This window comes from Panthera tigris, chromosome D4 (assembly GCF_018350195.1).
Source record: "Panthera tigris isolate Pti1 chromosome D4, P.tigris_Pti1_mat1.1, whole genome shotgun sequence".
NCBI lineage: Eukaryota > Metazoa > Chordata > Mammalia > Carnivora > Felidae > Panthera > Panthera tigris.
Window position 1 is genome coordinate 45,141,634 of NC_056672.1, and position 22,452 is coordinate 45,164,085.

General features: G+C 43.6%; 1 protein-coding gene across 4 annotated transcripts in view; it reads left to right on the forward strand.

Annotated features, from left to right (window-relative positions):
- The window catches only part of FOCAD (focadhesin), a 319,129-nt gene that overhangs the window by 285,059 nt on the left and 11,618 nt on the right, over nt 1-22,452 (forward strand). For 2 of the 4 annotated variants that reach the window (XM_042965277.1, XM_042965280.1), the window contains 6 exons: nt 8,356-8,484; nt 11,130-11,245; nt 15,090-15,350; nt 16,104-16,193; nt 19,417-19,594; nt 21,223-21,320. In XM_042965277.1, coding sequence (XP_042821211.1) covers nt 8,356-8,484; nt 11,130-11,245; nt 15,090-15,350; nt 16,104-16,193; nt 19,417-19,594; nt 21,223-21,320 — 872 coding nt within the window. Of the gene's footprint in view, nt 1-8,355; nt 8,485-11,129; nt 11,246-15,089; nt 15,351-16,103; nt 16,194-19,416; nt 19,595-21,222; nt 21,321-21,940; nt 22,231-22,452 lie in introns of those variants that run through there. The other 2 variants (XM_042965278.1, XM_042965279.1) reach the window with 2 other exon arrangements.

Consider the following 22,452-nt stretch of genomic DNA (forward strand, 5'->3'; position numbering starts at 1 on the left):
CAATGTATGAGGGTTCCAATTTCTCTACATCCTTGCCAGCACTTGCCCTTTTCCATCATCATCATCATTTTCATCCTGTTGAGTGTGAAGCAATATCATTTGGTTTTGATTTGAATTTCCCGAATACCTAATGGTGTGGGAGCATCTTTTCCAGTACTTGTTAGCCATTTGCAGCATCTCTTCCTTGGAGAATTATCTCTTCACGTCTTTGGACCATTTTAAAAATTAGATTCTCTTTTTGTTTTGGAGTTGTTGTTTTTTTAATTTTTTTTAACGTTTATTCATTTTTGAGAGATGGAGAGAGACAGAGCATGAGCGGGGAAGGGGCAGAGAGAGGGAGACACAGAATCCGAAGCAGGCTCCAGGCTCCGAGCTATCCGCACAGAGCCCGACGCGGGGCTCGAACCCACGAACTGCGAGGTCATGACCTGAGCTGAAGCTGGGTTTAACCCTCTGAGCCACCCAGGCACCCCTGGTTTTTGAGTTGTACAAGTTCTTTATATTCTGGATATTAGACCCTTATCAGATGTGTAACTTGGAAATATTTTGTTGTGTTAGGTTGTCTTTTCACTTTGTCAATAATATCCTTTGGTGCTGTTTGTTTTTTTTGGTTGTTTTTTTTTACATTTTTATTTTATTTTTGAGACAGAGAGAGACAGAGCATGAACGGGGAGGGTCAGAGAGAGGGAGACACAGAATCTGAAACAGGCTCCAGGCTCTGGGCTGTCAGCACAGAGCCCGACGCGGGGCTCGAACTCACGGACCGCGAGATCATGACCTGAGCCGAAGTCAGCCACTTAACCGACGGAGCCACCCAGGCGCCCCCTTTGATGCTGTTTTGATTATTGTAGCTCTGTAGTAAATTTTGAAATTGGTATGTATGAGTTCTTCAGATTTTTCTTTTTCAAGATTGTTTTGGTTGTTAGGAGTCCCTTAACAATTCAATGTGAATTTGAGGACCAACTTTTCCCCATTTCTGCAAAAAAAAAAAAAAAAAAAAAAAAAGAGCCATTGAAATTTGGTAGGGATTATGCCAAATCTGTAGATACCTTTGGATAGTATTAAGTTTTCCAGTCCATGAACCTAAGGTATCTTTCCCCTTATGTATATTTTTAATTTCTTTCTGCAATGTTTGTATTGTTCGGTGTATGTGTCTTTCACCTCAGTTAAATTTTTTTTTAATTTTTTTTTTAACGTTTATTTATTTTTGAGACAGAGAGAGACAGAGCATGAACGTGGGGGAGGGGGGCAGAGAGAGAGGGAGACACAGAATCAGAAGCAGGCTCCAGGCTCTGAGTTATCAGCCCAGAGCCCGACGCGGGGCTCGAACTCACGGACCGCGAGATCGTGACCTGAGCCGAAGTCGGACGCTCAACCGACTGAGCCACCCAGGCGCCCCAACCTCAGTTAAATTTAATCCTAGGTATTTTATTCTTTTGGACACCATTGCAAGTGGAATTGTTTCTTAATTTCCTTTTTGGATTATTCATTCCTGAGATACAGAAACACAACTAAATTTTGTGTGTTGATTTTACCCCAGCAACTTTACTGAACTGTTTTCTATACGTAGAATCATGTCATCTGTAAATACAGGTAGTTTTACTTCTTTCCAATTTGTATGCCTTTTATTTCTTTTTTTTTTCCTAATGGCTCTGGCCAGAATGTGCAATACAAAATGGTGAATGTGGGCATTCTGGTCTTGTTCTCTATTGTAAAGGAAAAGATTTTAGTCTTTTACCGTTGAATATAATGTTCACTGTGTATTTTTTATGAATGCCCTTTATCACGTTAAGATGATTCCATCCTATTCCTAATTTTTGGAGTATTTTTATCATGAAAAGCTGTTTGACTTTATCAAAAGCTTTCTGTGTCAGTTGAGATTATCATGTGTTTTTCCCCCTTCATTCTATTAGCGTGGTAAGTTGCATTGATTTATTTTCTTATGTTGAATGACACTTGCATTCTTAGCATAAATCTTGTGTGGTCATTATGAATAATCCTTTTAATGTACTGTTGGATTCAGTTTGCCAGTGTTATAGTGAGAGTTTTCACAACTATATTCATAACAAATACTCGTCTGTAGTTTTTTGTTTTTTTGTGTTTCTTTTTTTTTTTTTTTTTTTTTTTTGTTAAATGTTTGTTGTGGTTTCTTTGCCTTTGGTGTTAGGTTAAGGCTGGTCTCATAGAATGAGTTAAGTGCAGTTGAGGAGCGCCTAGGTGGCTCAGTTGGTTGAGCATCTGAGTCTTGATTTCAGCTCAGGTCACAATCTCACAGTTCATGGGTTCGAGCCTCATATTGGGCTATGCACTGCCAGTGAGGAGCCTGCTTGGGATTCTCTCTCTGCCCCTTGTCACACACACACACACACACACACACACTCTCTCTCTCTCTCTCTCTGCCCCTTGTCACACACACACACACACACACACACACACACACACACACACACTCTCTCTCTCTCTCTCTCTCTCTCTCTCTCTCTCAAAATAAATAAATAAACATTAAAAAAAAGTGCGGTTGATCTTTGAACAACACGGGTTTGAACTGCACATGTCTACTTATATGCAGATTTTTTTCATTAAATACAGTACAGTACTGTAAGTGTATTTTCTCTTTTCCGTAATTTTCTTAACATTTTCTTTTCTCTAGCTTAATATACAAACTATGTATTAATCAACTGTTCACGTTATTGGTAAGACTTTCCATCAACAGTAAGCTATTAGTAGTTAAATTTGGGGAGGAGGCCAGAAATTATATGTGGATTTTTGGCTGCAACAGCGTTTAGCACCTCTAACCGCTGTGTTGTTCAAGAATTAACTATATTCCCTTCTCTCCTGCTTTTCTTGGGAAGGAATTGAGGATTGATGGTAATTCTTTAAGTGTTCGGTAGAATTCACCAGTGAAATCATCTGGTCCTAGGCTTTTCTTTGTTGGGGCTTTTTGTTTCTTTTTCTTTTCTTTTCTTTTCTTAATGTTTATTCATTTTTGAGAGAGAGAGAGAGAGCAGGGGAGGGGTCGAGAGAGAGGGAGACATAGAATTCGAAGCTGGCTCCAGGCTCTGAGCTGTCAGCACAGAGCCCGATGCGGGGCTCGAACTCACAAACCACGAGATCATGACCTGAGCTGAAGTCAGCTGCCTAACCGACTGAGCCACTCAGGCGCCCAGGAGCTTTTTGTTTCTATCTCTTTCCTGGTCATAGGACTGTTTGCATTTTCTGTTTTTTCTCGAATCAGTTTTAGTAACTTGTGTGTTTCTAGGATTTTGTCTGTTTCATCTAGATTATCTGATTTGTTGGCACACAGTTTCTCATAGTTTCCTGTTATAATTCTTTTTGTTTCTACAAGGTTGGTAGAAATGTCTTCACTTTTATTTCTGATTTTAGGTATTTCCATCTTCCTTTCCAGTCTGTATAACTTTCATTTCCTTTCCTTATCTTCTTGCATAAGCTAGCATTTTTAATATAATATTGGAAAGGAGTGATGAGAGGAGACATCTTGACTTGTTTCTGATCTTAGTGAAAAAAGCTTCTGTTTTTAACTATGAAGTATGATGTGAGCCTAGAGTTTTTTGGGGAAGCTCTACTCTATTCCTAGTTTGCTGAGAGTTTTTTTTTTATCATGAATGGGTGTTGGATTTTGTCAGATGCTTTTTCTGCGTCTATTGATATTGTTTGTGTGATTTTCTTTGTTAGTGATTACTGATGTGATAGGTTATATCAGTCGATTTTTGAATGGTGAGCCAGCCTTGCATATCTGGAATAAACCTCACTTGGTCATAGTTTATAATTCTCTTTATACATTGGTAGATTTATTTTGCTAATATTTTGTTAAGGATTTCTGCATCTGTGTTCATGAGAGATATCGGTCTGGAGGTTTCTTGTTTTATCTTGGTCTAGTTTAATATTAGGGCAATGCTATCCTCAGAATAAGTTAGGAGTATTCCCTGTGCTTCTGTTTTCTGAAAGAGAAATTAGTATAATTAGTATACGGAAGAATTAGTGTAATGTCTTCCTTAAATAGTTGGTATAATTCGGTGAACCCACCTGGGCTTGATACGGTCCATTTTGGAAGGTTATTAATTTTTTTTTTTAACGTTTATTTATTTTTGAGACAGAGACAGAGCATGAATGGGGGAGGGGCACAGAGAGAGGAAGACACAGAACCAGAAGCAGGCTCCAGGCTCTGAGCCATCAGCCCAGAGCCCGATGCAGGGCTCGAACTCACGGACTGCAAGATCGTGACCTGAGCTAAAGTCAGACGCTTAACCGGCTGAGCCACCCAGGCGCCCATTAATTTTTTTAATGTATAATTTTTTTAAAGCATATGTTCAATAGTGTTATGTTTATTCACATTATTGTGAAACCAATCTTTTTCATCATGCAGAACTGAAATTCTATACCCATTAAAACCTTTTTCCCTCCCCATAATCTCTGGTAGACACCATTCTATTTCCTGGTTTTGGGTTGTTTTTTTTTTTTAAGTTTATTGATTTATTTTGAGAGAGAGAGAGAGAGAGAGAGAGAGAGAATCCCAAGCAGGTTTTGCACTGTCAGCGTGGAGGCCCATGCGGGGCTCGAACTCACGAACCACGAGGTCATGACCTGAGCCTAAACCAAGAGTCAGACACTTAACTGACTGAGCCACCCTATTTTCTGTTTCTATTAACATTGACTACTTAGGTACCTGATATAAATGGAAGCATACGGTATTTGTTTTGTTGTGACTGAGCTATTTCACTTAGCATAGTGTCTTCAAGATTCATTTATGTCATAATGTCTGACAGGATTTCCTTACTTTTTAATGTTGAAACTAATTTGTATATATATGGTATACAGATTGTGAGTGTTCCACAAGATGAGCAAACATTTCTAAGAAATTTCCACTTGATAAACAAGCGATGTCTTGCCATACGAGTAGTACGTGACGCTGAAAATCACATGATCACAACATAGCCAATGATTCTTGAAATTCACTTTGATATACAAGTGCTTTGGATTATAAGCATGTTTCCTGAATGGACTATGCTTGCAAACTAAGGTTTTACTGTATACACACACACACACACACACACACACACACACTTATGTACACACATATGTATTTTGCTTATGTACACATAAGCACATTTTGCTTATCCATTTACCCATTGATATATTTGGGTTGCTTCTACTTCTTGGCTATTGTGAATAGTACTACTGTGAACACTGGTGTAAAAACATCTCTTCAAGATCCTGCTTTCAGTTCTTTGGAGTGTAGACCCAGAATTCTATTTTTGATTTTTCGAGGAGCCATCATACTGTTTTCCGTAGCCGTTCTACCATTTTGTAATCCCACCAACAGTACACAGTAGTTCCAATCTCTCCACATCTTCACCAACAATTGTGGAGTGTTAAGTAACTTCCAAGATGTTATTTAAATTCAAGTTAGTTAATATATAGTATAGTGTGGGTTTCAGGAGTAGGATCCATTGATTCATCACTTTCATACATCACCCAGTGCTCATCACAACAAGTGCCCTCCTTAATACCCATCCCCCCACCCACCTCCCCTTTCTTTCCTTTTTCTTTAAACAAAAGAAAAAAAAAAAACAGCCATCCTAATGGATGTGAGTGAAGTGATATCTTACTGTGGTTTGATTTGCATCTCTCTAATGCTAAGTGATGTTGAGCATCTTTTCATATTTTTATTGGTCATTTTTGTATCCTCTCTAGAAAAACTCTACCTCTGCTTCTCCTTCCCCATATGCAGCATCTGCTGGTTCTGCTTTCCTCTTTCTCTGTGCTTCTCCTTTCTGCAGCTGTTTGTCCTTTTGCAGACTTTGCCCAGCTTCTGTTTCCCTCTGTCCAGTCTCTCCTGATTCTGCTGTCTTTTCTGCCTCAGCTACTACTGCTCCTGTGCTTCTCCTTTTATGGTGTTTGTCCTTTTGCTGATTCTGCCCTCACGTCTGCTTCCCCCGTATTCAGTACCTGCTGATTCTGCTGCCTTATCTGCCTCAGCTTCTCCCTTTTCCCTTGCTTCTCCCTTCTACAGCTGTTGTGCCTTTTGCTGACTCTGCCCCGCTTCTGCTTCCCCGTCTTCAGTGCCTACTGATTCTGCTGCCTTGTCTGCCTCAGCTTCTCCTTTCTCCTGTGCTTCTCCTTTCTCCCATGCTTCTCCTTTCTGCAGCTGTTCCTTTTGCTGACTCTGCCCTGCTTCTGCTTCCCCGTCTTCAGTGCCTGCTGATTCTGCTGCCTTGTCTGCCTCAGCTTCGCCTTTCTCCCGTGCTTCTCCTTTCTCCCGTGCTTCTCCTTTCTCCCGTGCTTCTCCTTTCTACAGCTGTTGTGCCTTTTGCTGACTCTGCCCTGCTTCTGCTTCCCCGTCTTAAGTGCCTACTGATTCTGCTGCCTTGTCTGCCTCAGCTTCTCCTTTCTCCCGTGCTTCTCCTTTCTACAGCTGTTGTGCCTTTTGCTGACTCTGCCCCACTTCTGCTTCCCCGTCTTAAGTGCCTGCTGATTCTGCTGCCTTGTCTGCCTCAGCTCCTCCTTTCTCCCGCGCTTCTCCTTTCTCCCGTGCTTCTCCTTTCTACAGCTGTTGTGCCTTTTGCTGACTCTGCCCTGCTTCTGCTTCCCCGTCTTCAGTGCCTGCTGATTCTGCTGCCTTGTCTGCCTCAGCTTCGCCTTTCTCCCGTGCTTCTCCTTTCTCCCGTGCTTCTCCTTTCTCCCGTGCTTCTCCTTTCTCCCGTGCTTCTCCTTTCTACAGCTGTTGTGCCTTTTGCTGACTCTGCCCCGCTTCTGCTTCCCCGTCTTAAGTGCCTACTGATTCTGCTGCCTTGTCTACCTCAGCTTCTCCTTTCTCCCGTGCTTCTCCTTTCTACAGCTGTTGTGCCTTTTGCTGACTCTGCCCCGCTTCTGCTTCCCCGTCTTAAGTGCCTGCTGATTCTGCTGCCTTGTCTGCCTCAGCTTCGCCTTTCTCCCGTGCTTCTCCTTTCTCCCGTGCTTCTCCTTTCTCCCGTGCTTCTCCTTTCTACAGCTGTTGTGCCTTTTGCTGACTCTGCCCCGCTTCTGCTTCCCCGTCTTAAGTGCCTACTGATTCTGCTGCCTTGTCTGCCTCAGCTTCTCCTTTCTCCCGTGCTTCTCCTTTCTACAGCTGTTGTGCCTTTTGCTGACTCTGCCCCACTTCTGCTTCCCCGTCTTAAGTGCCTGCTGATTCTGCTGCCTTGTCTGCCTCAGCTTCTCCTTTCTCCCGTGCTTCTCCTTTCTCCCATGCTTCTCCTTTCTACAGCTGTTGTGCCTTTTGCTGATTCTGCCCCACTTCTGCTTCCCCGTCTTAAGTGCCTGCTGATTCTGCTGCCTTGTCTGCCTCAGCTTCTCCTTTCTCCCGTGCTTCTCCTTTCTCCCGTGCTTCTCCTTTCTCCCATGCTTCTCCTTTCTACAGCTGTTGTGCCTTTTGCTGACTCTGCCCCACCTTTGCTTCCCCTCTTTCACTGCTGATTCTGCTGCTTATCTCCTGATTCTACCTCTGATTATCCTTCTCCTACTGATGCTTTTCCTTTTACTCAGTCTGCTTCTCTGGCTGCTGATGCTGATTTCCCTTCTGCTACATATGTTGATCCGGCTGCTTTTGCTTTTCTCCTTGCTCTTTAACCTTTATACACATCATTTCCGGCTTCCTTCAGACTTCACTTTTACATGGCCCTTCATGGCTCCTCAAACCCTGACTGTGCCTTATGGCTCCACTCATACCTGCTCCAGTGTCTCATCATTTCAGTTGCAAATTAACCCGCCCCTGGGGGAACAAAACAAGAGTATGTTAAAGCCATAGTCCCATGCCATAGATAGCTGGTTGGCCTATGGATTAGCTGTGACGGAAGGCACTTCCCTCTGGAGCTGTCAGCCGTGGCACAGGCTGGAGAGTGAAAGTGGCAAGTCACATGGTACACAGCACGACCACTGTGGGCCACAGGGATGGAAGGACTTCACGGCCACTAGAAGGGACTATGCCTGACGAGGCAGTAATGACCTCCTCTTCTGGAAGTAGATTGGGGAGTGACTAATGGCGCAGGAACGTGGACGAGTCACTCTTTTTAGAAAGCTGGATGAAAAGACAAAGAGCGTATGGAGGACGGTCAAGTAGTGACGTGGACTATTTCTGTCCAGACAAGAGGGAAAAACCAGAGGCAAGTGAGGAGGAGAAGAGCAGAGGAAGCAGGGTTTTGTAACGGAGGGGGTTGAGACTGAGAGCACAGAACTGAAGGACCGACCATAGTTGAACATGTGATACCAGATCCTTTGGCACTGGAAGAAAAGGAAAGCTGGCATTTCTGCCTCTCATGATGCTGCCGAAGCATTTTACTAGTATTTCCCTTTCTGTTGCAGGTCCTGAGTCTGTGCCTCCTTCCCTTCTCAAAGTCGTGATGAAACCCATCGCAGCTGTTGGAGAGAGCTACCAGTTCCCCCCCGTGAGCTGGGCCGCGCTCCTCTCGCCACTCATGAGGCTAAACTTCGGTAAATATCAAGTGTTTTCAGGCCTTCGGACTCCGCTTTTAGGACATGACCTGAAGAGAAAAGTAGATTCTGGGTCGCGAGTGACGGCGGCCGCAAAGAGACCTTTGCGATCGTGAGGTCCATCGGCTTGGGTGACCATCTGGGCTCCTTTCCCTGAGTCACTTTATAGGTGGCTGAGGCCGAGGGGGAGGAGTTCCAATGACACGGGCCACACGCGCTCACCGAAACGAGACTGGACGGAGGCGGGCCCTTTGCTGGGCCGCGTGGCACAGGTCGCAGAGAGAGCCCGGTTTGATGGTCATCAGACCGCGTTTTCGGAGCTCTGGGATTCAAGGAAGCCCCCCTGGGGGAGGGTGGATTTGTTCTCTGTTGCTGTGGTAACAGACCTGGCAGCCTGAAGCAGCTTGAAGCTGTACAGATGTATTGGCTTGGAGTTCTGTGGACCCGAGGGCCAGCGTGGCTTCCGCTGGGCCAAAATCAAAGTATCGGCAGAACAGCATCCTTCCCTGGATGCCCTGGGGAGCGCTACGGCCTGAGCGATTTCGTCCCCCCCAAAACTCACGTGTCGACATCCTGATCCCCGGTGTGATGCTATTGGGAGGTGGCGCTTGGGGAGGTGATCAGGTTGTGACTGTGGAGCCCTCGTGAACGGGATTGTTGCCCTTTATAAAAGAGGCCCCACCGCGCTCCCTTGCCCCTTCCACGGTGCGAGGACATGGCTAGAACTGGCCGTCGGCAGCTGGGAAAGCGGTCCCGCCCGAGCCCAGCATGTTGGCACCCTGATCTTGGGCTGCCAGCTGCCAGGGCTGTGAGAAATCAGTTTCTGTGGTTTATAAACCACCGAGTCTGTGATGTATTGGGATAGCAGTCCGAACAGAGTGAGACAGGGAGAATCCATTTCTTTCCCGCTTCTAGAGGCTGCCCACGTGCCTTGGCTTGCCATCCCCCGTGCTTCATCTGCAGAGCCCGCGTGGGAGGGCCGAAGCCTTTTCACGCTGTCCCCTTTCCGGTTCTCTACAACCAGGAAGGGTTTTCCGCATCAAAGACTCGTGTGATTCATGGGTCCCTTTGCACGGTCCAGGGTAACCTCCCCATCTCTCGTCTTTATTCCCAATCACATCTGAGAAGCTCCTTTGCCAAGCAAGGCAACATGTTCCCAGGTTCCAGGGATTAGGATGTAGGCATCTTTGAGGGCCGTTATTCTGTCTACCACAGATTCTTTGTGATGAGAGGCAGAGGGAATGCACACCCCAGCAACCTCTTTTGTGGAGTTAGTATATGCACATTTAATCCCATGTACATCCCCCCCCACCCCCGGCCCCGATCTCAAGAAAAAGTGGCATTGGTCGGGGGGGGGGGGGGGGGACAATTTTTTAACAATGCTATAATATCCTGTGTGTGTGTATGTGTGTGTGTGTGTGTGTGTGTGTTTGCCTACTGTTTACAGTGCTCACGATATACAAAACGCCTCATAAACCATAATTTATATGCAGCTGAGAGGTTGCTCAAAGATGATTCTGACTATGTACAGTTTTTCACTTAAATGCTTTCAGTTGAACCTAATACCTGTGTAAGATATGACATCACCGATACGTGTTTCTGGAGATTTCATTAAAAACTGTGTTCTCCTGGGGCGCCTGGGTGGCTCAGTCGGTTGAGCGTGCGACTTCGGCTCAGGTCAGGATCTCGCAGTTTGTGAGTTCGAGCCCCGCGTCAGGCTCTGTGCTGACAGCTCAGAGCCTGGAGCCTGTTTCAGATTCTGTGTCTGCCTCTCTCTGCCCCTTCCCTGCTCTGTCTCTCTCTGTCTCTCAAAAATTAAAAAAAAAACAAAATTGTGTTCTCCTGAGCCTCCCCCTACTTTTGTGTGCTGTATTAAAATGTTTATGTTTTAGTAAAAATCCTTAGAAAAAAGAAGAAAAGGGGTTGGGAAAATACGTGTGCTGATGGGGATCAGGCTACTAAAAGGACTCGATCACTGGGGAATGTGGCAACATTTTTAAGTCCTTCCAGACCTAAACGGATTTTTCTATGAGCTGAATGCAAGGTAGAAGGAGAGGAAAACAGAGGCAAAGAGTTTTAGCTCGTGTTTTCTCAAATTTTTCATGGTATTTGATTATTTACTTTTCTTTTTTTTTCTTTTATTTTTATTTATTTATTTATTTATTTATTTATTTATTTATTTATTTAGAGAGAGAGAGAGAGAGAGAGCACGAGCGGGGCAGGGGCAAACGGAGAAGGAGACACAGAATCCGAAGCAGGCTCCAGGCTCTGAGCTGTCAGTACAGAGCCCGACGTGGGGCTCGAACCCACAAACCATGAGATCATGACCTGAGCCGAAGTCAGATGCTTAACCGACTAAACCACCCAGTCAGGCACCCCTTGATTATTTAGGTTTCTTGGGACACCAGAAGAGAAATTTCCCAAGCTAGATCATGGCCCTTGCCAGTTCCAAGGCTTAACCTGCTGCTGCCTGTGGGCACATTCTTTGACTCACAATGAAAAGGTCACTTGAAATACCTTTCGGTTTACTCACGTTCTATTGCTTGTAGATGTCACCCAAGCAGAGGCTTTGATTTAAGACATGGAAGCCTGAAAAGGAATCCGAGAAGGAGCTGTGTTACCAATACTCTCTTCTTCTCTTTCAGGAGAAGAAATACAGCAGCTGTGCCTGGAAATTATGGTGACGCAGGCGCAATCATCCCAGAATGCAGCTGCGCTGTTGGGACTGTGGGTGATGCCACCACTGATCCACAGTCTGAGTGTATGTAGCAATTAAGGGTGTTGGGCAACAGGAGGATCTGGTTCTTTGGGGAGAGATTAACGTTCATCTGGGCGTATGTTCTCAAAGTCAAGGGTGGCCAGATGTGATTTTGTAAAAATTGGGGTCTTGGCAATGGCTGGCCAGCAGATGGGAAGATTGTGATGCAGAACTCTGCCCCAGCCGTCGACATTCATGCTTTCAGCTCCCCTTGATTATGAAAAAGGAAAATATGGTCAGAGATACAAAAGTTCCTTTCTCAAGATCCTCCAGCTAGAAAGTGATGGAGTTATGAGAGCCTAGGTTTATTTATATACCTATATCATATAAATGATATTCATTGGTTTTGGTTTTGTTTGTTTCTTTTTGAGAGAGAGAGAAAGAGAGCGAGCATGTGCATGTGAGTAGGGGAGGGGCAGGGGGAACAGAGAATCCAAAGCAAGCTCTGGGCTGATGGCAGAGAGCCCGATGGAGGGCTCGAACTCATGAACCACAAGATCGTGACCTGAACCAAAGTTGGATGCTCAACCAACTGAGCCACGCTGATGCCCCTGATATTTAGGAGGTATTAAGAAACAGGCAAATCCAATATGATCTCTCCCTTTCACAGAAAAGACAGCAATTCAGGTGAGCCTTGAAGACTTGGTAGGATCTCATCAAGCATCAAGTTAGAGGCACGGGGCACGTAGGTGGGAGGGTGTAGAAACATCTCTGCCAGCGTGCTGGGCTTGAACAAAGCGCTGAGGAAGAAGTGACCTAGCCTGGTATCTACGACAGAAAGAGGGAGCCAGCACCTTCCAGGGTACAGGCCAAGGGTAAGTAGGAAGAATGGGATAAGATGGCTTAAAGAAAAGCAATTAGTAAATTGTATAATTTTGAGTATATTCTAAGGTGGGACAAGAAAAACCACACTCCATGATCCCTTAGAGGTTTACCAATTGATCGTAAGTTAAATGACCTCATCATTGTTACTCTTTTATTCGGGAGGCTTTAGTTCTTTGAGAATTTGGCCAAGCTCTTGTATTAGTTCCTCAGTCTTTTAACTTCAGTTCCTGTCGGGTACTTTTTTTCTTTTAAGCTCCGCTTCGTATTCTAATTCTCTTCCACTGAAGGGAGACGTGACTGAGGTCTGCATCCTTTGCGTCAGCAGCTGTCATGAGCTGTCTGCTCCAAGCACGTGCCGTGTAGCCGCCATTACTGAGTAGTGGCCACGTACCTGCGACTTGTAAGCACTCAGTGAGCGCTTCCTGACCTCAGACTGAATCTGTCTTCGACCCTGACACACCAGTGTTGTTTATACATCTTTGAGTTAGAATTTATATTGCATAACATATGGCTATTTTAAATGTACAGTTTGATGGGTTCTGGTACATTTGTACATTTTTATCCATCACCGATAATACTTCCATCACCCCCAGAAAGTTCCGTCGTGCCAACCTGGAGACAATCCCCGCTCCCAGTCTGAGACCCAGGCTACTGCTGATCTGCTTTTAGTCTCTATAATTTTTCCCTTTTTTTTTTTTTTTTTTGAAAGGAAGAAGGAGAGCGCATGAATGGGGGAAGGGGGTGGAGGAGAGAGAGAGAGAGAGAGAGAGAAAATCCCAAGCAGGCTTCACACCCAGTGCAGAGCCTAATGTCAGGCTCTTACGACTGTGAGATCATGACCTGAGCCAAAATCAAGAGTTGGACCCTTAACCAACTGAGCCACCCAGGTGCCCCTCTAATTTTTCCTTTTTTAAACAACTTTCATATAAACTTAAATTTCATGTAAACTTTAGAAATTCTTTAGACTGGAATCATACAATATGAAGTCTTTTGTGCCCAGCTTAGTCCACTTGTGAGAAGTAGATTTTATTGTTTCCAGTTTACAGGTTGACAAACTGAGGCAAATTGGGATCAAACAGAGTTTATGTAGCTAATATCTGGGAGTGAGTCTGGCTGACTCCAAAGTCCGTGTCTCAGATACTGTTCTATTAACTCCTCTTTCCTTTTGAACCAGGTAGAACTTGAACAGCCTGTTTTGTTTACCTCAAAAATCTTTCTAGAATTCAGTTATCCTTCCACTTCTCTTTCAGATCTGTGTTACTTTTTTGCATTTGTCTTTGAGAATGGACTTTTCTTAACATCATTGTTAATTAACAAATTAAGTCGGTGAATTCATTTTCTTAATTATATACCTTGTCTTTTTAAAAAAACGATCGGAGGGCGCCTTGGTGGATCCGTTAGTTAAGCATCTGACTTTGGCTCAGGTCATGATCTCATGAGCCTGGGGTGAGTTCGAGCCCCACCTAAGGCTCTGTGCTGACAGCTCGGAGCCTAGAGCCTGCTTCAGATTCTGTGTCTCCCTCTCTCTGCCCCTCCTTTGCTCTCACTCTGTGTGTCTCTCTCTCCCTCAAACATAAACAAACATTAAAAAAAAAAAATTAACAGTTCCCAAAGGCTTAAGATGACAATGTTATCCTTGAATTACATAATCTTTGGAACTAGTTTTTAACCACAGATAATTTCAGGATTCTCCATATTGTAACTGGAGCCTCGCCTAAAAATCATAGGGTGTTGCAAAAAAGATACATATTGTGTTTATCTGCAATCATCAGAAAGTTAAGGGGTGTTTTCTTTCATTAACATTGTTGCAAGTAGTTTCTTTCTGCACTGGTATTGCTAAAAATTGCTATTTTAAATCCTCTCTGCAACACTAATTTAGGACAACTATGCCAGATTAAGTTGTTTCATACTGGTTTAGGGGTTCCATTTTCACTCCTCAGTAGGTGTTCTGTATTTCTCATATGCTTCTTCACTCATTAATTCACCCAGTTCTGAAGGATTACTGAGTGTTATCTTGATCAGCCAACCATCTTCATACCAAGATTTGTTGACAAGTCCTGTATTTTCTGCAAAAGCTTCATCAATTTCAGTTACTTGTCCTGATAGAGAATAGAGTTCACTAGCAGCTTGCACACTTTCCAAAGCACCAAACTCTTCTGGTTCAATCTTGTCCCCACTTCAGGCACGCGACCGTAAACAGCATCTCACAAAGTTTCCTGTGCAAAACTGCTGATTCCCACTGTTCCAATGCCATTTTCTGTTGTTATGCATTCATGTTTGTCTGTGGATTTACGCGCCGACAGCGGAACGGAGCAGGTGCTCCAGTCGGCGCCCGCCCTCAGCCCCCAAGGCCAGGACAGACCACATGCTCTGCCCGTTTCGAAGAATTTTTGAAGCCTCCTCTCTTAACGTCTCTGACACAGAGCTCTTTTCAACCATGTGCCTTTCCGGCCCTCATGACCTCCAGCATGCCACGATCAGTTCTACGTGTTCAGCTGCTCCTCTTTGGTCAAAAATGGTTCTGGCATGCCAGTTCTCCTTATCTCCTTACGCTTCCTAGAAGAAGAAATTAATAATATCAGATACTCTGGCCAGTCGATTTCCTGCAGATGAGGCTTTCATGTCCAGGATTCATTTTATTATTATTATTATTTTTTTTTTTTTTTTGCCAGAGAATGTGACCTTTTAAGACTAAATAGCAACTGTCAAGTACTTTCAGAAGTTAGCATTTTATTCCCCTCCCCAAAACAATCCAGGGCTTAAGCTGAGTGGTTCCCAGATGGATTGGCAGATACCGTATATACACAAGTTGCCCCGGACCACAGGTCACTGCGGTGGCTACAATCGCAGGCAGCGGTGGCCCACTGGACCATGAAGCTGGGGGGAAATGAGGGGCAGGGAAGTAACCTTGAACCTTTCATCTCTCAGTGTGCCCTCAAACACAGGGGTGACCTTGAGGTTTTAAACCCTGCAAGCCCAGACTTGGCCCGTTTCTTCCTGACCTCTTTTGGTTTGCTTCCAGTTGAACGTCAAGAAATACCTCCTGGTTTCTACACCTCTGTGGATAAAACACGTCTCAGATGAACAGATGGCGGGTTTTGTTGAAAACTTAATGGTGGCGGTGTTTAAAACGGCTTCCCCACTTCCCAATCCCGAGTTATGCATGAGTGCCTTACAGGGCCTGAGTCAGGCCATGAAACTGCCCAGCCCTGCCCACCACCTCTGGAGTCTGCTCTGCGAAGCCACCGGGAAGATTTTTGACCTTCTGCCAAAGAAGATTCGGGTGAGGAACAAAAATATTTACATTCCTGACCATTTATGTTTGGGATTTTTTTTAAGCCCTTTTGGCAAAGCAGGGAGGTGTATGTTTTAAGAATGTGGTGGGAAGGCTAGGAAGAAAATAACCGCATTTTGCACTAAGAATGTGTTTGCTTCCAAGATCTAAATTGAGGTTGAATATTTAGAACCAACGTTTTGAGCAAGCTTAGAAACGGGTTAACCAGTGCTACACCAGGAAATATGCGGCCAGGCCTTTTACCAGATGCCTGTAGGAGACGAACAAGCACAGAAACCCTTACGCGTTAGACCTGGAGAATCTCTGAGCATGTTGTCCAATATATGACTTATATCAAGTGACGCCATATATTTCTGAATTATTTAACTTCTTTGCAGCTTTGCGAAGAAGTTAAAAATCTGTGTGGAATGATGGATTCTGATAAGGAGAAAAAAGTACAGCCGAACAAAATAATAGGAAAGATTGTGTCGCTGCTGTTTTAAAGTAAGCTCTATGCGCAACGTGGGGCTTGAACTCAAGACCCTAGGTCAAGGGTCATGTGCTCTACTGACTGAGCCGGCCAGGTGCCCCGGAAAGATGGGTTTTTTTAGTGCCAAAAACTGGCCATATGTTCTGGTTTGATTAAAATCTCAGAGACTGCTGTTCATGGAGATAAGCAAATCTAATAATTTGTCAGAACATTGAGAATATACCTGTTATCTTACGTTGTATTTTGACCTGCTTGTGATTTTTCCTTACCAGAGAAATGATCTAGAGCTATATATCAGTGTAGCAAAATGCCTCTCAGAAATGACAGATGATGAAGCCAATCGAGTTGCCCAGATTACTGAGGTAATAACATATCTCTGTATTTATTTCCATTATTGAAGTGGGACTTACAGTTGAAGAGATGGTTTATCCTTTTTGATTGAAGCTACTTTTGCCTCTTCTTTCTTACTGGATAATTTCAGGAAACTATCCCTGCTTCACTGTGGGGTCTCATGTTCAGCCTCATGGAATGGATGGATAGATGGATGAATGGCTTTTTAACCTACCTAATCCCACTTTGTCAAGAACATTTTAGTGTCACCTGTGGGCAAACGTAAGCGCAGGGCAACGTCTTCAATACCAAATCCAGAAGCACGGGAATATTCTGGCTGAAAAGCTTGCGGTGCGCGGAAACCATGAAGTAGTCTTGTTTTTAAATTTATTTTCTCTCACCTGGTACTTACCCTTTTGTAATGAAGAAAGGTGGCTAATTGAAAAACAAGCACCATTAGCACAGACACAGCTAATGAACAAGTGCTCCTGGTACCCACACCCAAAGGATGAGTGAGTAACATACCAATAAAGTTGCCACATTTAGTTAGCATGATAGATGTCTTATTAGATTTGAATTGCCTGTAAACAATGATTTTTTTTTTTTTTAGTATAAGTATATCCCAATGGACATACTTATTCCAATGGCAACCCTGCATACCAGGTAATAGCAAAGGTCTAGAGAATTATGGGCCCTTATCCAGCTGGTGGACCTCTTACCGTTTATTTCGCTCAAGATGGCAGGTTCAGTTGAATCCTTGAATTTCTGCATCGTGTAGCACTGATTCTCAAAATGGGGTCCCTTGGACCCAGCAGCATAAGCCTGGGAGCTGACTGGAAATGAAAATTCTAGAGTCCCACTTCAGGTCTGCTGAGTCAGAGGTGGGGCCCAGGAGCGTGATTTTTCAACAGTCCCTCCAGGTGATTGTGCTGCATCCTGAGGTTTGAGAACCCCTGCTAGACCATCTGGAATATCAGGTTTTGGAGATGAGTTGAAGCAAGGATGAGCACTATGAGGAAACTCGTGAGAGAAGGAACTATAGAGCCTCACCGGTCGGGTTTGAAATCCAGCTCTGTAATTTACTAGCAGTGTGACCTTGGTCACGTTTCATAACCTGCCTCAGTTTCCACATCTACGAAAGAAAGATAATAACACCTACCTCCTGGAGTTAGATTTAGAGTTACAATGACTTAATCCATGTTAAGTTCTTGGAAACGTACCTGACCCGAGGTGAGCACTCAGTAATTATTCATTATCCTAATTATCACATTCGTGTAATCTATTACATCCTGTTATTATGATATTCGTGTAATATAGTTGGAAGTAATGCATGTAATTTACTTCGCGGTACCTAGAGCCAAAGGTTGCTGTGGTACTCACCTGGGTTCTTAAAGTACCAGTTAGAACATTTTCACGTTCTAGTGAAAATAAGTTCTATTATTCAATAGTGTTCTGAGGTCCCCAAAAGTGTGTTTTACCGAGATCCGTGCTTTTTACTCATTTCTGGAAGGAATGGAGGTTAGAATAAGGCAATGGTGAAGAGCTCAGACCTCCTGGTTTCACTTCTCACTCTGCCGGTGTAGCCACGTGACCTTAACTGAGCAAGTTACTTAACCTCTGTGCTTCCGAAGGGCAGGATGATGGTAGTCGTCTGCATCGGGTGGTGTGAAAATTAAATGGTCAATACAGGGCTTCTTGAACTTGCTGGTCTCAGGAGTACTTCAGTGTCTTAAAAGTTGTTGAGGATTCCATAGGGGTTTGATTTAAATGGTCCTCTCTTTCAGTAAATCCATTGCATCTCAGTATAAATAAGAATTTTTGAAAACAAAGTGAAAAAATGACATTGTTTTACATTTTTTGCCGATCTGTTTCCTCCGTCTGGCCTCTCGTCGAAATTTCTTTAATGTTGACTTCTCCTGGCTGCTGCTTCACTTAATTTGTTGCATTGTTGTTTTGGTGAAGTGTGGGGGGAAAATGTAGCCTCATAGAAATAATGTCGGTAGAAAAGGGAACAGTGTGTCAATAGTTACAGATAATTATGGATTTTTTTTTTTTTTTTGATGTTGCAACAAAACTCAACAAACCGTGTTTTCTTCGGGGTAGTTGCAGGGTGTAGAATGTGAATTCATGTCAGTGAACTTGACATACTCTGCTATATTAAAATCCATCGGTCTGTCTTGCACTGTGGGTCTTCTCCCCAACGTACGATATTACAAAATCATTTGGAAAATACCGAATCACTGAGTCTTGAAAATCCTCCACACGTTGACCCATTTCATTATTCCGTATCAAAACATCACATTGGTTAAAATCCTCAGAAAAGCCTTTTATGCATTGTGAAGCTGCCAACTCATCGTAGCAAATACAGATTTTCCAAAAATCAGATTTTCACGTGAAAGCTCAGGTTTTATCATTGGCAACAAATACTGCCAAGTATTTCCTCGAAGCGACAGGCCCACTTTCTTCGACTGAAAACAACAACGACAATAATCTGTTAAATACTCAGTCTGAATAACCATAGTTTGTCCATCCTTCGTCCTTGCAGGTCAGTGGTGTTCCATAAAAAACTGGCCGTTTTGAGTTCACAGCGCAAACTCGCAAGTGTTTTCCCTGGAGACAACCCTCCTACTTGGGTATGCAGCAGAAAGCCCTTCTGCGGACTTCCTGTTTTATACAGGCTATTAAAAAGATGTGTACTCAAGGGCAAAGGTGTGATGAAACCAATAATTGTCATTGTTTACAAGAGCATTTTAAATAAAACTTGGTTTTTAAAAAGTTGCAAGTAGCAGCGACAAATACAGCGACTGTTACTGGAGTTTGGGCACTAGTGTGAATATAGTTTGACCCCACGGACCCTTTAAAAGGGTCTTGGGGTCCCTCAGAGGTCTGGGTACCACACTTTGTGACCTGCTGAGTTAATACACGTTAATGGTGCCTGGCACGTGAGTACTGTGTTTGTTAGTTGTCGTTATTATTATTTGTGTGTTCTTACAAAATATCACCACCGATCAACCCCTGAAATCACTTACGGTTTTTATGAGAAAACGGGAGGTGACATTACAACCTTCCGTCTGTACGTACACTTTAAAATCTAGCACACGAGGCAGATAGGTCACACGCTGCAGGAAACGAACAGTTTTAGCATTCGGAATAATAACCCACTTTAAACTCACCCTTTCTGCTTTGCCCTTGCCTCGAGGTTTCATAATGACTTCAGCTAATTTAATAGTAACAGAACAGTTTGCTTTTTTGCAGAGCAGCGTAGAAAAGGCTGCCTTTGTCAGACTGTACTTGGTCTCTCAAGGACGATTCCCCTTGACGGGCTTGACTGATATACTCAGCGTTGCTATGCAGCACCGTGAAAAAGACACACTAGCTTGGATGGTACTGCACGGTTTATACCAAGCCCGGATTGTGAGCCATGCCAACACAGGTAAGGCCGGCCCGGGGCGAACAGCAGAAACCGAAAGATCTGCCTGCCTACCTTCCCCTTTGAGCTATAATTATTTCCTCCACTTCAAAACTAGGTTAATGCTTCTTGACACAGGAGAGCTCTGGTTACCCCCCCCCCCCAAAGAAGAGCACCTTAAGTGGAAAGACCTGTTCCAGCTCCCAACCCCCACCTCGGAGATAGAAATGGATTCTGCTGGTAACTTTCATATTGTCTTTAGCCCTCCGGGCCCTCGAGGATATCAACAAGTTTATCAGGTTGATTCTGCCTGCTTCCATTACCCAAACAGGATGTCAGTTGATTCTGCCTCATGTTTTCTTGAGAATGGCTCTTGGGTGGTTATTTACCAAACAAGTAAAAAAAAAAAAAAAAAGAAAGAAAAGAAAAGAAAACAGCCACAACAAAATTACATCGCTATTCTAGAAGAGAACCTCTCAAGGGTGAGAGGGATAAAATCTGGGCCCCCTAACTGCATCCTCAAGCCCGAAGCTCTAGGCCTGAAGCTCTCTCTGCTAGTGAATCAGACGGTAGAACTTTTAGACCATCGTAGACATTTATAGTTTAATAGTCATCTGAAAGGGCAGCTCCCCCATTTCTCTTCCTACACCTTTGGTCACGTTGCGTGACGTCTACGTTCTTTTCTGAATGACACCCGGCTTCGGTAGATCAGGTAGGACCTGGAAACCCGAGTGCCCCTAGGCAACTTCTGGTTCTGTATCTTCTGTATTTTCGTCATCATCTTGTATCTTCAAGGTTGTGAGTGAACACCGGCAGGCAGAATTGTAGTGCCCTTTGTGAGATTGTACAGGAAATTTTGATTTGTTCTCCTCTTTGGCAATCGAGATGGTTGTCTCCTATCCGCATTAGTGTCTGCCCAGTGAAAAATGACCCTGTGATGAAAAGCTAGATTTTTTACTCTAAATCAAAAGTGCATTTATCAAGAAGAATAAACTAGAATAAATATCAAGAATAAATAACTCAATTTGATAGGGCCTTTGGGTCTAACTAGCTGGCCTTCCCATTTAATTCCTGTTCTCCTTTTCCTCACTTAAATTTGACAGCCTTCCCAAGTAATCTTTACTGTGCTGGGAATTCTCCTTTTTAAAAAATAAAAAAGGGAAAAAAATCAATATTTATGCTGGTGTTTGTCCCCCAGTTACTGTATAATAGCTGGTTTTTATTTTTCTTTTTATGTCTTTGGGATAGGCTTTCTCTGGGATTTGGGCATAAAATGGGAACATCTAAGTTAAAGGAAGACCTATAAAAACAACAGTCAACATTACTGACTTGTTGGCATGCCAGATTTCTCCTCGTGTGTTTAATGCTGAGAGAGAAACTCCAATAAGTGCATTTTATCGCTAGTGGGGGCGCAGTTTTGAAGAACAGATTACCTTTTGAGAATAAAGACACAAATACGGTCCCTCTGACACGCAGAGCGTCAAAGAACTCTCACGCAAAATCACAGGTCTCACGCATTGCAAGAGGATTTGAAACCGTTTCATGGAATCCTCACTGGGTGTTATGCTTTAGTTATGATGGCTATTACTGATGGGTTTTACATTTCATAGGAAAACCGTGGTCTGGTACAAAAACATCCTTTTCTGTTTCAGGCGTGTTGAAGAGAATGGAATGGCTCTTGGAACTGATGGGTTACATCAGAAACCTTGCATACCAGTCTACCTCTGTTCAGAACGTGGCTCTTGACGAGGTACAATCTAGAGGCGTGACCTGTGGCTTTCTTAAAATGTACAACTTATGTTTGCTCTCCCCAAAGACAAAAAAAAAAAAGTTGCTGCTTGCTTGCTTTCCACGCTCTCCCCCCCCCCCTTCTTTTTATTTTTGGGAAATGATGATGATAACTCTCCGATGTCACAAGGAAATGGATGTGCTTGCCTGGCTCCCAAAGACTGCTAGGGCTGCCCTTCAAAAAATATTTTCAACAGAAAAAGTTCCTCAACAGGCAGAACACAGAGGACACTAGCTGATGAGGGAACCCAGGGTTCTGTGCCCTTGGCCTTGACCCCACCAAGGAGGTGGGGTACATTTGTACCGGCCCAGAGAATGTCTTCAAACACCTGGTTTGAAGAGGTTCCTGAAGCGTATGCAAGTAATCTGTGTTCGCAACGATGCTTAACGTGTATAAGAGGAGTTTCAGCACACCTGTCATGAAGTGTGACCCAAAAAAGATCCACAACCATTGATAGTAGGTAAATTAAAATACAAAAGGTTAATGCATAAAAGGAAGACAGCACTTTCCACTCTGCTTATTTTCTTGACTTTGCTGCCCACTGTGCATTTTTTAGTAGTAGATTTTTTTTTTTTCTGTAGGCATGACTCATTCACAGTTATCCCGCTGACGGTGTGAGTGGCATTTGTATAAGCTGGGATGTTGTTTGAAATGCTGAGAGCTTTGTAGAAGAGTTGGCTATAGGCTTGAAATTGTAATCAGTGAGATTATGAATTTTAAGGAAGTAAAGAAGACTTCTTAAGCTTTGTGTTTACCGAGCAGAATCTGTCTTCTTTTCCTTCTGATCTCCTAAGGTTTTGCCAACGTTCTGTTTTCTTGCAAACATCTTTTTATTTATTTAAAAAATTTGTTTAAAACCTAGAAAATACAGATAAACAGGAGTGTCGTTTAAATCACAAGTCGGAGGAGGCCCTTGTTCTCACCATGTCTGTGAGTGTTTAGATTAGTCTCAACTCTAGATGGATGGATCCTAGACAGATGGTTTGGAATGCTTGTGGAGATATATAGTCTGAGAAAATGGCAGAATAGGAGGACCCTAAGCTCACCTTATCCCACGGACACTGGAGAACACTCACATCAGTGTCGATAGTCC